This window comes from Diospyros lotus, chromosome 13 (assembly GCF_014633365.1).
Source record: "Diospyros lotus cultivar Yz01 chromosome 13, ASM1463336v1, whole genome shotgun sequence".
Taxonomy (NCBI): Eukaryota; Viridiplantae; Streptophyta; class Magnoliopsida; order Ericales; family Ebenaceae; genus Diospyros; species Diospyros lotus.
Window position 1 is genome coordinate 164,539 of NC_068350.1, and position 14,308 is coordinate 178,846.

At 35.0% G+C, this 14,308-nt stretch overlaps 1 protein-coding gene across 6 annotated transcripts in view; it reads left to right on the forward strand.

The window, feature by feature from the left end:
- The window catches only part of LOC127788351 (ATP-dependent DNA helicase At3g02060, chloroplastic), an 82,816-nt gene that overhangs the window by 30,224 nt on the left and 38,284 nt on the right, over window positions 1-14,308 (forward strand). For 3 of the 6 annotated variants that reach the window (XM_052316520.1, XM_052316521.1, XM_052316516.1), the window contains exons 2-7: window positions 1,371-1,596; window positions 1,851-2,096; window positions 4,472-4,606; window positions 11,197-11,321; window positions 12,008-12,150; window positions 12,531-12,601. In XM_052316520.1, coding sequence (XP_052172480.1) covers window positions 1,371-1,596; window positions 1,851-2,096; window positions 4,472-4,606; window positions 11,197-11,321; window positions 12,008-12,150; window positions 12,531-12,601 — 946 coding nt within the window. The remainder of the gene's footprint in view (window positions 1-1,370; window positions 1,597-1,850; window positions 2,097-4,471; window positions 4,607-11,196; window positions 11,322-12,007; window positions 12,151-12,530; window positions 12,602-14,308) is intronic. The other 3 variants (XM_052316517.1, XM_052316518.1, XM_052316519.1) reach the window with 3 other exon arrangements.

The following is a 14,308-nucleotide window of genomic DNA, read 5'->3' on the forward strand; positions in this document are numbered from 1 at the left end:
TATAGTGAGAGTCAGCCATGTGTAAGGGAGGCAAAGGGAATATAGTTTGTTAGAATTGTACCAGGTGTGGACCCACCTCTGACATGAGAATATCTCCTCCAAATGGCCTATATATATGTTCTCCCTTCCACAATGACGGGCATGAATGAGAATATTAAATTATGTTTTTCCTTTCACTTTTTGTTCTCTCTCTCTCTCTCTCTCTGATTTCCTTCTGTCTATTTCTCTATTCTATCCTCTAAATCGCTTCTCAATTCCCATCGGATTAGGAGTAATTCCTATTACAAGGGTGAGGTCATGACAGCAGGCAGCCGATAAAAGGAGTGATAGATCATCCAATGTTGGGGATTAGGTCTACCTTAAGGTTAGAGGGTTCTTACAACACCCCTTTATAGCAACTCCGGCTTCTAAACTTAGTCCCAAATACTTCGGACCATACTCTATTGAGGCTAAGGTGAGAAAGGTTGCTTATAAGTTGCAACTTCCAGAGGGGGTGAACACCCACCCCGTATTCCACGTTTCACTACTTAAGAGATCTATAGAGCCAAGTGCTTCTACCAGCCCAAATCTGCCACCTGTAGTGGAAGAGTTGGAAGAAGTGATAGAGCCTCGAGCCATTGTGGAGAAACGACTAGTGTACCAAGGGTGCTCACCCTTAACCCAAGTTTTGGTGCAATGGTTACATCTGCATCCCAATCACACCACCTGGGAATATCTCCCTGCTGGACTACTCTAATTCTTGGGGACAATAATTGTTTGAAGGGGAGGGGATCGTCACGACCCTAAGGGCAAACATGACTTTTGGTTAGAAATGTATAGCCACTTGTATTAACAGTTAGCTAGGTAGTTAGTTGGTTAGTAATTGGGTAGCTAATTGTACAACAAATTGTTCCCTTTTGGTTATGGTTCAGTTGGAAGGTAGGAACTACATAAGTCCTGCGGGTATGAGGATGGGAGTTACGTTGAGAAATAACATAAACTCTTTCCCTCCAATTCTCTCTCTCGTCTCTCGTCTCTCTCTCTCTTTCATTTTTTTACTCTCACTTTCTGTTTCTACCCAAGAACTGTTCTTGTGCGAGTTACACCTAAATGCTAGAATTGTCCAACCCCAATTTCGGGGCTTGACAGCTTATTGTTATAAGTTTGCACATAGTTAATGCAAAATGACTAGAAATTAAGGTTATTCTTTGATCAAAGCTTATTTTCATAGGAGATTAACTTCTTATAAAGTTATTGTGTGATGCAGCAATTCTGGAACAATGCCAGAGTATGTTGCTAACAACATGGGCTTTATGAATAAAGGCCCAGATGAAGGTGCTTGTTAGGACAGTGCTTTAATCAATTTAACATATCTGATCTCTTTTTTCCAGCCCCAATGAGACTAAAAGGCCACGGACCTTGAGCAAAGTAAGTGATACTAGTGCATGGGAGAGGAGAAGGATAAAAGGGAAGGTTGCCATTCAGAAAATGGTTGTTGACTTGATGGAATTGTATCTGCATAGGCTAAAGCAAAGAAGGCCTCCTTACCCAAAGAGTCCTGCCATGGCTGAATTTGCAGATCAATTTCCTTATGAGCCTACACCAGATCAAAAGCAGGTATGGTTTATATTCTTCTTATTATGCATTGCTAGAGTATAAATGGTGTCAAATCTCAGAGTTAAGGTGTCAATCTCTGATGTTTTATTGGTCATACCACATATTAATCAGGTTACAGGCATGAAGTTATGTGCTTCTGTCCAGGAAATCTCCTGTGAATTTCTTATTTTAATTCCACCAAGAATATGTATTTTATTTCAAACTTTCTAAGTTGGATACTCTTTTTTCCCTAAGATCTTGGAAGCTTTTCACAGGCTTTCATTGATGTTGAGAGGGATTTGACAGAGAGGGAAACTCCAATGGACAGATTAATTTGTGGAGACGTAGGGTTTGGTAAAACTGAAGTTGCACTGCGTGCTATATTTTGTGTGGTCCTAGCGGGGAAACAAGCTATGGTACTTGCACCGACAATTGTTTTAGCAAAGCAACATTTTGATGTTATTTCAGAGCGCTTTTCAAAGTATCCCAATATCAAGGTTGGACTCTTGAGCAGGTTTCAGGTGAGATAGGTTTTTTAACTAGTTTATTGTCTATGTTTGACTTCAATTAAATTGTTGTTAAGTGACAAGAGTTAGATTTCAAGTAGACACTTGTCAAATGCTTGTTATGAAGTTTTTGTTCCAATCTTTCAAGCACAGACACATCTCTAGAGATGTCTTATCATGTCTAACACTGTGACAAGCACTGACAATTCTAGGACACTTCCAAATGTGCATCATAACTTATCTAATGTGCTTATTTTATTTGTTTAACTATCAGAAGTTTTATGAAGGACACAGTGCTATAAAACTTACATCAGATCAGGTAGTTGGACTGGGTTCACAGGCAAGTGGTTTCTATAGTGGTTTGGATTGAGCTGTTTGAATCGGCTGGTTAATGTAATGTAAAACCTGATTGGGATATCAAACTGAGAAAAGGATAGGGTTAAGGATCAATGGTTGGATTAAGGTTGCATTGGGTTTCAAAATAGTTTACTAATAAATAAAAAATAATTTTAATCTAAATCTATAAAACAAAAGAATAACACATACATCACATAAAATATATATTATGAACTTAAATAAATTAAAAATCTATACTATATAATGTACAATAGTAAAATATTTCTTATACACAGTTAATTACTATGTTATTGCAACATTTGTTATTTTACAATTTTTTGTATACAAAATTAACTATAATACTGAAAATTTTATTTCTTTTTGTCTTTTGTACAAAAACACCAGAGTCTAAAGGGAAAAAGCTTGCATCCCACCCCCATTTGCAAATTGCTTTAGATTTTAACATGCAAATTACTATGTTTTATATTTCATATCATAATATTTTATACTATAATGTACACAAGAGATATACTATATATTTCTGCATGTTCCAATCCTCCTTATTTTTCAAACTGATCATCCATTCATGCAGTTCGATAATAGAGGCCAGCATTTGCAAATTTTCTTCTCTGGTACTTGTTTTTTTTTCCCATTATTAACTATTCTATTTTTACTTCTCCAGTCCCACTTACTGCTTTGCATGTTAAAATTAAAACAAAGTACTTTGTATTGCAAATGACATATGTGGCATTTGGATAGAGGAATTTCAAATGATGTCATTTGAAATGCTTATATTTCTCATAACACCTTTTTTTATGTCATTTCAAATTCTTCTATATTTTGCATCCGAATTGAAGGCGGATTTGGACAATCCAAATGCTATCAACGGAAATCCATCCGAATAATGAATTTGGAATTTCAAATACCAAATTTGAAAATGTCAAATGACCCTTCCTAAATGAACCCTAAAATAATATCTTGAATTTGGGCCACACAAAAGGCCTGCAAGGCTACTACAAGCATGCTATTTGAGGCCATCGTTACTGTTTTGTTTTATTTTGGATAAATAAACAAAGCAATCAGAACCATTGGAGGAGGGTGTTGATCCAATATAAATGAAAGAAGAGAAGAAAAGCCAACAATGCCTACAAATACAATAGGATCTTATCAACTTAAAAAAAAAAAAAGAGAGAGAGAGAGAGAGATTCTGGATTGAAGATAGGGATCTCCAGAACATCCAATAAACTCTTGTGACCGCATTAAAACCTTGTTGTTGGCTATGGTGGTGGTTGCTGGCTGTTGGTGAAGGTTGGAGATAAGGTTTTTCTTTTCCTTTCTTAAAGTAGGTAGATTTGATTTTATCATCATCATAAGTCTTAATCACACTAAGCGGGTCTGGCTATATGGATTCTAGCACTCTATTCATTTCTATCCATGACCACATTTTCTGTAAGACCGTTATTATATCTTATGCAAGTGGAGGCAATTGTTGGTGATAGATGAGTGTATTTGGTGATCACTGGAGGTGGATGCTTCTTGGAGAGATGAGATGATTAGTGGCATCAATAAGTGGTGGTGGCAGGGATAATTGGTTAAGATGGGGGAATGGTGGTGAGTCATGAAAGTAAGTTAAGGCAAGTGAGATAGATAAAAGGTAGAATAAGAGGTCTCTACTTTCATTTGTTTCAAAAACAAGCAAAAATACAGCTTTCATTTTTTTTTTTCACCCTGTTTATGAACTTTGTCATAATTCTTCCTTAAGTCAATCTTTATCAAACATATTTTAATTTTTCAGGATGTGGGATCCTTGAATAACATCTCTACCCTAAGACATGATTGCTGATTATGTAATCATGATTTTGACAAAGATGAGGAATATCCTTTGGAAGTTGCATATAGGAAATGTTGGATTCCTTCATCCCAGATTTGAAGCCATTATTTCTTAATGCATCATCAATGCAATTCATCCTAATTTCAATGCATGACCCTCAGACAAGATAATGAAAGCTGACCAAGGACTATTCAGTGGGATTAACCCTTTCTCTTACATGCAGACCAAAGCAGAAAAAGAGGAGTATCTGCAAATGATCAAACATGGGCATTTGAACATTATTGTTGGAACTCACTCGCTTCTCGGTAGTCGTGTTGTGTACAATAATCTAGGTGTCCTTGTGGTTGATGAGGAACAGGTTGGTTTCCTATCTATGCCTTTTTTGTGTATTTAATATTCTGCTTGTCCACTGCATTATCGCTTACTGGTATGTATAACAAAAGAAAAACAAAAAAGATGCTTTGGTCATTAAATGGTACCAGTGTTTTTAAAGGCTCTAAGCGCACTCAAGTGCAAAGGCTTTCTAGTGCTTAAGCGCAAAGCGCATGCTCAAATTGAAACAAACCACATATGTTAGAAAAATAAAGAGATAATCTAATACCCGCAACTAAATTACTAGATATTACCGTCAAGAGAAAATTCACGGTAAAAGAGATCAAAAGAGGGTCTCTTTTAATTCATTTTCAATGATTTAGTCGAGATTAAGAAATTCTTCTTTATCATTACTCATTAGAGTTATAGTTCTCATCTACTTCCTCATTAGTGCCATCTTATTGACTCTTTCAACCTAAATTGGTTGTGAAGTAGAAGTTGAAGCTGGTGTTCCATTTTTGCATTACCTCCGTTGCTTCTAATATTAAATCTAGACTCTTCAACTGTACCCATATAGCAATAGCATCCCATCTCAAAAAATCATGACCAAGTACTGAATCATTCTCTTCTACAGCACTCTAAGAGATCTATGTAATACCTGGGTGTGTTTTCCTGTATTAGGGTACACAATAATAACTCTCTCTCTCTCTCTCTACTGTAAAACAATACAAAATAAAAAAAATTAAATAAGCTTGCCTTGTGCTTAACAGAAAAGCATGTGCTTTTAGTGCTTAATATACACTTTATCATATATGATTCGCTTTGACAAGAAAAAGCACTAGAACTGCACTTTGCACTTATTTTGCTTTTTACAACACTGAATGATATTTTTCAATTGTGAATGCAACTTTTAGATTAGCTTAAATGAAATGAAATGGTGAAGCCAGACTTTTGCAGGAGTGTTTTATTGTCATAATTTCTGGACATGTCTATCTTCTACGTGCTATGGTGGATTATTTTTTCATTTCCCTGTAGCATGAGCAGCCAACCAGCCAACCGGCATACTGTGTTGGATAGTCTACAAAACTTCTTCACCTTATACTTAATAGACAAAAAAAAATTCCCTTTTCCCTCTTTTGTATTTAGTTGAGCTTAAAGGATGTTGCTCTTCATGACCTTGTTGAAAGAGGAACTTAGAACTAGTTGGTTCACTGCAGAATAGATTGCCATTTTAACTCCATTTAGTGGCCTTTGCTTGAAGTCTATGCTTTGCAGTGCTTGTTTTATTAGTTAAAATTTTACATAAATTTCTCATATATGAAGTGTGCTAAATGCTAAGACGAATCTGATTATGACAAATTCCTCAACAAGTTAGCTGCACCTTGAGTCCCTTTTTCTTTCTTGTCTGTTCTAGTTGATGCCCTCTTCACCAGTAACTGCTCTTCATCCTCTCTTCCTCTTTTCTCCTTTCTCCAACTTTCTATGATGGGGTGCAAGATCTTCTAAGTTCAGGGAAGACTTTTGGTACCTCTGAAGAAGCAGATGGCTGGTTGCATGGGTCAAACGAGGGCAGAGGATGAGACACTTGGTGGTTTTGTCTTGGAAGGAGGTGGATTGTATGTGGTGAGTTTGACAGTTTTATCTGAGGCTAGATGGAAACTTGGCATACTGGACTAACACCTAGTGGTGGGGTGCTTGGCTAATGAGAGGCAAATTTCTCTCCTAGATAGAGGTGAAAATTTGGCTGTGCTGAGCTGATCTGGCATGGGCCATCATTAAGTACAGAAAAATTTGAACTCATCTATCTTCACTTCTTCCTCATTTGTTCTTTCTTCTTAGTGACGATGGTTGATGGCCTTCGTGAAGCAGGTCCCTATGGGCCAACCTTGGTTTTGGCAAACCCAAATCTAGCTTATCTAGGTTCCTTAGTTTGATGGATCCAACCAATGATTGGTGGTTTTCTGTTAAAAGGGAAGGGGGAGGGGAAGAAGATGAAGGAGAGGGCCTTCTAGTTTATTTCTCTTGAGAAGAAATTTGAATTTTTTATACAAAGACAAAATGGGACAATCATGGTTGATCATAAATGTAAATTTTATTGTTATATCAAGACAAACGTATTTATTACACAAGATGATTAAAAATTGAATTACAACATTAATTTGTTTGCATCAATTCTTTGCAAAATATTTTTCTCAACTCTTCCTAACATTTAGTGTTCAAAGTCTTCATACCATAAAAATTTTGAGGCCTTCAAAGTAATCAGCTGTTAATTTGTTGAACTTGATTTGTATTCTTTTAGATACAAATTTATACAATTTTTGGTGACGTTTGGCTTCTTCTGTTGTCCAATACTCTAGTTCTTGCACTAAACACAATATTGCATTGCCGCTGTGGACATCAATAGGATTAATTCTATTTGGCTAGACTTTTTTAAAGAGAGCTCTGAAGTTGTCTTAACTTAAAACTCTCCAAGCTTTTAAGTTGTATTGTTTTTAAGCTGATAAAGTGTTTGGATAAAATGTGCTTTAAGCTGTCAGTTATATAGTTATGTGTTGGGTGAAATAGAAGCTTATAACCTGTCAAAAATTATAAAATGAGCAATATGGATATACTCCAACTTTTTATAAATAAAGCCACTAAAAAGCTATTTTGCTAATGAATTTAATGAATAAATTATAGAAATTTATATTTGAATAATAAATTCGACTTCTAATTAATAAATTTGACAAATTAGATATTTAATTAATAAATTTGAGGAATTTGTATTGAAATGATAATTTGATAATAAATTCTTGAAATTTATATTTGAATAATAAATTTGATTTTTAATTAAATAAATAAATTTAAATAATTTTTTTATTTAATTGATAAATTTGATTAATTTATTGTTAAATAATAAATTTCATAATTACTAAGAAATTTGAGAAATTATATTTAAATAATATTTTTAATTATTAATTTGATGAATTTACATTTAAAAAATAAATTTCATAGCTACTGAATAAATTTGAGAAATTATATTAATAATATATTTAATTAATAAATTTTATAATTTTTTATTTAAATAATAAATTTAAATTTTATTTAATAAATTTGAGAAATTTATATTTATATGATAAATTAGATATTTCATTCATGATAACCTTCAAAATATTATTTAGACATGCATATAATGATTAGTCTTAACTAATATCTACAGCTATTAGATCATGCATCGCCATCCAATATTTATCACTTGGGTTTTTAGAATTGTCCACACGATTGTAAAAAGGCATTGTAGGTTGAGAGTTAGGGACATAATCTTCATTCTTAATTCTATGAAATGGATTGTTTGCAACCCCTTCTTCCTTATATAGTTATGGGTTGCCATGATTGCAAGAATTATGTCCCATTGGGTATCAAAATTGTAATTAGGCATATCTCCCAAGATTTGAAATCTAGCCTTCCACAATCCAAAAATGCCCTCAACAATCATTTTGCATGAAGAATGTAGATAATTGAATATAATTGAATGCCTCTTTAGATCCTCTTGGTGCTCCGTATGGTGATGTTATTGCATGATGAAAATCTTCGAGGTGATATCTAGTATTTTCATCCTTATATGGTCCCATGAATCCCCTCATATGGGAATAGCTTGCATCAACTAGATAATATTTTTCTCCTCTTGGGACAAGAAAATTCAAGTTCTGACCTATGAATACAACAACAACAACAACATATCCAGCCTTTATCCAATTATGTGGGGTCGGCTACATGAATTCTAGACTTCCATGTATTTCTGTCTTTTGTCATATCCTTATTTAGATCCATATATTTCATATCAAATTTTAATGTCTCTCCCAAAGTCTTCTTGGGTCTACCTCTACCTCTTTTTGTGACTAATTGTTCCATTTCATCAACTCTCCTCACAGGAGCGTCTCTTAGTCTCCTTCTCACATGACCAAACCATCTTATTCTAGTCTCTCTCATCTTCTCCTCGATTGGCACTACTCCTACCTTATTACGAATAACTTCATTTCTAATTTTATCCTTTCTTGTATGTCCGCACATCCATCTTAACATCCTCATCTCCGCTACACTCGTCTTTTGCTCATGCTGGTATTTGACTGCCCAACATTCTGAACCATACAACAAGACTGGTCTTATAGCTGTCCTATAAAATTTTCCTTTCAATTTTAATGGGATTTTACCATCACATAATACCCCCGATGCATTTCTCCATTTTAGCCAACCTGCCTTAATTCTATGTGCGACATCCTCGTGGATTTCTCCATCTTTTTGAATCACTGATCCCAAATATCGAAAATGGTCTTTTCTTTGTAAGATTTGGTCTTCTAATTTTATTATAACATCATCCACTCTTGCATTTTTACTAAATTTGCATTCCATATATTTTGTTTTCTTTCTACTTAATTTAAATCCCTTAGATTCTAAATTGTTTCTCCACAACTCAAGCTTAGTGTTCACTCCTTCATTTGTTTCATCCACCAACACTATGTCGTCTGCAAATAGCATACACCATGGCACATCTGTCTGAATATCTTTAGTGAGTTCATCCATTACTAGGGCAAATAAATATGGACTTAGTGCAGAACCTTGATGCAGTCCTATTGTAGTTGTAAATGGTTCAGTATCCCCTCCGCATGTTCTGACGCTTGTCTCTACACCATGATACATGTCCTTAAGGGCTTGTATATAGGCTATTTTGACTCATTTCTTCTCTAAAACCCTCCATAATACTTCTCTAGGGACCCTATCATAGGCCTTTTCTAGATCTATAAATACCATATGTAGATCCTTCTGATGATCTCGATACCTTTCCATTAGACGCCTCAGTAAATATATAGCTTCCATTGTTGACCTACCAGGCATGAAACCAAACTGATTTTCTGACACCTTTGTTTCCTTTCTGAGCCTCTACTCTATTACTTTCTCCCAGAGTTTCATGGTATGACTCATTAACTTAATTCCTCTATATATTTGACTATCATGAGTTGCTCCATCCCATTCAGCCCATGCAAATGTAAAGCGCATATTAAAATCTATTGCCACAATGATGTTCTAAGTAGCATATCCTTTGCATCCTATAAATGGTATCTCTTGCCCTCTTGGCAACCTACCCTTTATGTGGGTTCCATCAAGAGCTCCAATTCAATCCTGCAAACTAAAGAATGATATTTGATTGCTAAGTATCAACTAACAAAACTTTAATTATAAAACGATGTAGGCTTACATACTTCAAATATCCTTGGCCAACCTATTAACAACTACCAAGACTGTGGAAATGCCAACTGATTGTTTCGCCAAAATGATTGAACATTTCTTATATCAACCGATTCCCTGAACCATGTGCACAAATCATCAAAAAGATACCCACTTCTTTATGCACTGACATCCTTGCATGGAAATCTTGGTAACAACGAATTTCATTCCCTTGCAATATTTCATGGATGAGTATATGCCTAGGTTGCACTGATGTTCTGCATGGATCCTTTAGACAATAATTGACATAATATGTAAGAATCTTCCATGCTGCTGCGAGGAAGGATTTATACATGATTTGGTTAACATAATGTCCGTGAGCACTACTTCGTTTTCTGTTGGAGGACCATCTTATTTTAACTCTATTATTGTACCAGTTGAAATGTTAGGTCGGAAAATTGTAGCATCATCCATGATGTACCTGATTAGCTTTCTTAGCCTATGTAAAGATTCTTGTCGTAATAGAAGGGCAGAGCTATTTGGAGACATAAAGCTCTCCTCTTGCTCTCCTTTGTATCGAATGTCTCTTGCTTGAATTACGCCTAAAGTTCTGTTTACACTTTGAGTTGAAATTTTAAATTTCGTTTGTATTACTATACTTCTGTCCTCTATTATTTTAAAACATTATGCTATTCTGTTATCCTGGGTTCAATTTTGTAGAGAAATCGAACTCTGGAACACCACTGGTTTGATTTTGCAGTTCAATTTCTCTGCAAAATTGAATGGAAAAGAAATCAAACCCTCTTGTTCGATATCCAGAAACGCAAAGCAAGATGGGGATTTGGCTAGTGAGGGAGGGAGAAAGAGGTAGGGAGGATTCCCAAAGAGGAGGAACGGAGATTAAGAGTAGCCGAAAAAGAAAGATAAAGATGGGAGAGAAAGAGAGATGCCCGAGAAAGAGGGGAGAGAAAGTGAGAAGAAATTGTTTAAATAAAAGGGTAAAATGGTCAATTTTCATACTTAGTTAATTGTAAGGGAGATCTATGCCATTTTAGAAAATGCAGGGGTGGTTTGTGCATTTTCACTAAACCTCAGTGGTGGTGTGTGAAATTTACCCTTTTTTTTACCATATCCTATTTGTTAGAATGATTTGAGCTGCATAGAGTCAGAAGTATGGGAATATATGTAGTCATTTCAAATCAGCTTTCAATACATCACTTTTAATATTTATCATCATTCTTTCTCATTTTGTATAGGGAGGTCGAGTTATCATTTTTATTTTTTGCTGAGAAGGGAGGTCTAGTTATTAGAATGAAATTTCAATACTCAGTGTTGTGCTTGCCCCTAACATGGCCTTTGATTTTGATTTTGATTTGATGTTTGATTAGCAGAAGGATCCTTGGCTTACCTGTGCAATACTTTTGTGCCTTACAGAGGTTTGGTGTCAAACAGAAGGAGAAGATTGCTTCATTTAAAACTTCAGTTGATGTTCTCACTCTTTCTGCAACACCTATACCAAGAACCCTATATTTAGCATTGACTGGGTTTCGAGATGCCAGGTAACGCTAAAATCATGAGTGTAGTTCAATGCATTCAATTTATATAGCATCAGACAAGATATCTTGGTGTGAGAAGAATTTCACTTAAATCTCTGTTATTTCTCAGAGTAACTATGTGATGTTTAAAAAAATTTGTTCCTTGTTAGAAAGATGAATATAATATTGTTGAGCACATAAATAGTAAAATTAACCTGTTCAAATTGGCATGAAAATGGTGTTGGAATCTGTTGAGAGAGTAAAAATAATAGTGTAAAAAAATAAAGCTAACCCTCTATCTACTAGGTTAAGCTTTTAGATGAGATAGTGTTAACAATTCAACATGATATCAAAGCAGGCAAAGGTCTTGAGTTAAAATCTCACTGCTTATCCAATATTTAAATTGAGAGAGTAAAAATAATAGTAACAACAGAATGCAGAATGGTTTGGATTTAATTGCATTACTACTTGACAGACATATAATATTTTAATTACAATTCATGATTAATTCCATTATTGAACATCCTAGTTTCTTGTGATTAATGATGTTAATCCTATGAGTGTAAAGAAGTTACCAAATTTCAACATTTTTATGAATGGGACCTTTATAATTTACCCATGAATTACCTCACCTGTTAGAATATTTTTATAAAGTGACAACTCTTTGGTTATGGGATTTGATTCTTGTATAATACATCCTTCTTTCATAGCAGTTTAATTTCAACACCACCTCCAGAAAGAGTTCCTATAAGAACCCATCTTTCGGCATACAGTAAAGACAAGGTAATATCAGCAATTGGGTATGAGCTGGACCGTGGTGGCCAGGTTTTCTATGTTTTGCCTCGTATAAAAGGTAACTCATTTACCAATCACTTACAATATATCAATAAAAAATTATCATCTCATTTCCAGATATTTTGTATGAAATAAAATGGCTTTACATAAATATGGCCAAGATTGATATGATTGTTGAGCTAGAATCCATGCAACTGATCCCCCTTAGTGAGATGAAGGCTTGGCAAGTCGTTTACATGTTATGAAATACAAGTTTTATCTAGTATGTGTGTTGGGATCTCAGCTTACTTATATAGTGAAAATGGGAAAAAGAGACTGCAAAAGAATGCGCTAGAAGTTGAAAATCATTCATTATCATTTTGCATCTTGTTTACCTGAATATGTGTTTTTGTTATTATATTTTTCATTTATTGATGTGAATTTCACCATCATCTTCAGGACTTGAACAAGTGATGGAGTTTCTTCAACAATCATTTCCAAATACTGAAATTGCTATTGCTCATGGGAAGGTGAATAAAGAAGCAAAAGTGTGTTGAGCTTTGTGTTTTTATTGAGAATCTTCTTCTTATATGGTTGCACAGAAATATAATGTTATTTTGCTCACATTGTTCCTGGCCTTCCTCTTCTATTTTGTGCATCTTCTACTTGGTGTGCTTGTAGGTTCATGTGGCATACTTCCTGATAAAATTAGGTGGATTGAATGAATTCTACCTCACAGTTTTCAGATTATTCCTTGAGTATAAGTACACAAGTTTCCTAGCTCATTACTAATTCTACTTCAACTCTTAACTCCTAAAATATCTCCTAATTTACAGCTCTTAGATAGTCCTAACTTATAGCTCTAGATTACAACATAAGCAAATTAAATAATCAAACTTAAACAGATAATTAACTACAAACTGAAATAGATTATTATCAACAAGAGATAAGAAGATATGAGTGAGATTATCTAGTATCTCTCGGTTTATTCCTTAGCACGAGCCAACCCTAGCTTTATCTTCCACCAATACCCCCTCTCAAGCTGAGGAATATATATCAAATATTCCCAGCTTGCTTCGAATTGATTCAAAATTCTATTTCTGCATTGCTTTGGTCAGAATATCAGCATGCTGATCTGCAGTGGGGATATAGGTTAACTTGATTTCTCCTTCTTCCATTTCCTATTTCACAAAGTGTCGATCAATTCGGACGTGCTTCATTCTATCATGTTGAACAAAGTTATTGACTATATTGATAGTTGATTTGCTATCACTATAGAGTAACTTAGGAGATGATACTTACATAGAAAGATCTCCCATCAGCCTTTCTACCCATATTATTTCACAGATTGCCTGAGTAATAGTTCGATACTCAGCTTCAAAACTGTCGCGAGCTACTACCTACTGTTTTTTGCTTCTCCAAGTCACTAAATTACCCCATAGCCTTGTACAATATCCAGATGTTGATTTACTATTTTCCACTGCGCTTGCCTAGTCTGAATCTGCATACCCGACTATTCCTCTGTCTTGGCTTTTCTTGAACAGTAGCCATTTGCCTGGTGTTCCCTTTAGGTATCTAAGGATGTGATAGGCTGCTTCCAAGTGTCTTTTAGTTGGAAGATGCATGAATTTACTAACAATACTTACAGCGTATGTAATGTCGGGTCTTGTGTGTGATAAGTAAATGAGTTTGCCAACCAGCCGCTAATACATGCCTTTGTCTACTTGATTGTCTTCTTCTCCTTCTCTATTCTTCTAGTTAGGCTCAAGTGATGTACTTGTTGGTTTACACCCTAACTTGCCTGTTTCCTTTAGCAAGTCTAGAGTATATTTCCTTTAAGATACAAAAATACTCTTCTTGCTTCTTGCTACTTCCAATCCAAGGAAGTACCGTAGTTCCCCTAGCTCTTTTACTTCAAATGTCTGTTTGAGCTGCTGTTTCAGTTGCTGAATTTCTTGATGATTGTCTCCTGTGATGATGATATCATCTACATAGACAATTAGAATTGTTCTCTTCCCATCTCTCCCAATCTTAGTAAATAAAGTGTGGTCTGCTTGTCCTTGAGTATATCCTAGCTTGTATAATGTGTTGCTAAATCTCTTGAACCAAGCTCGAGGTGACTGCTTTAGCCCATATAAGGATTTCTCTAATTTGCATACTTTGCTTCTTGTGTGATCGGTCTCAAATCCGGGTGGTATACGCATATAGATTTCCTCCTCCAATTCTCCATTCAAGAA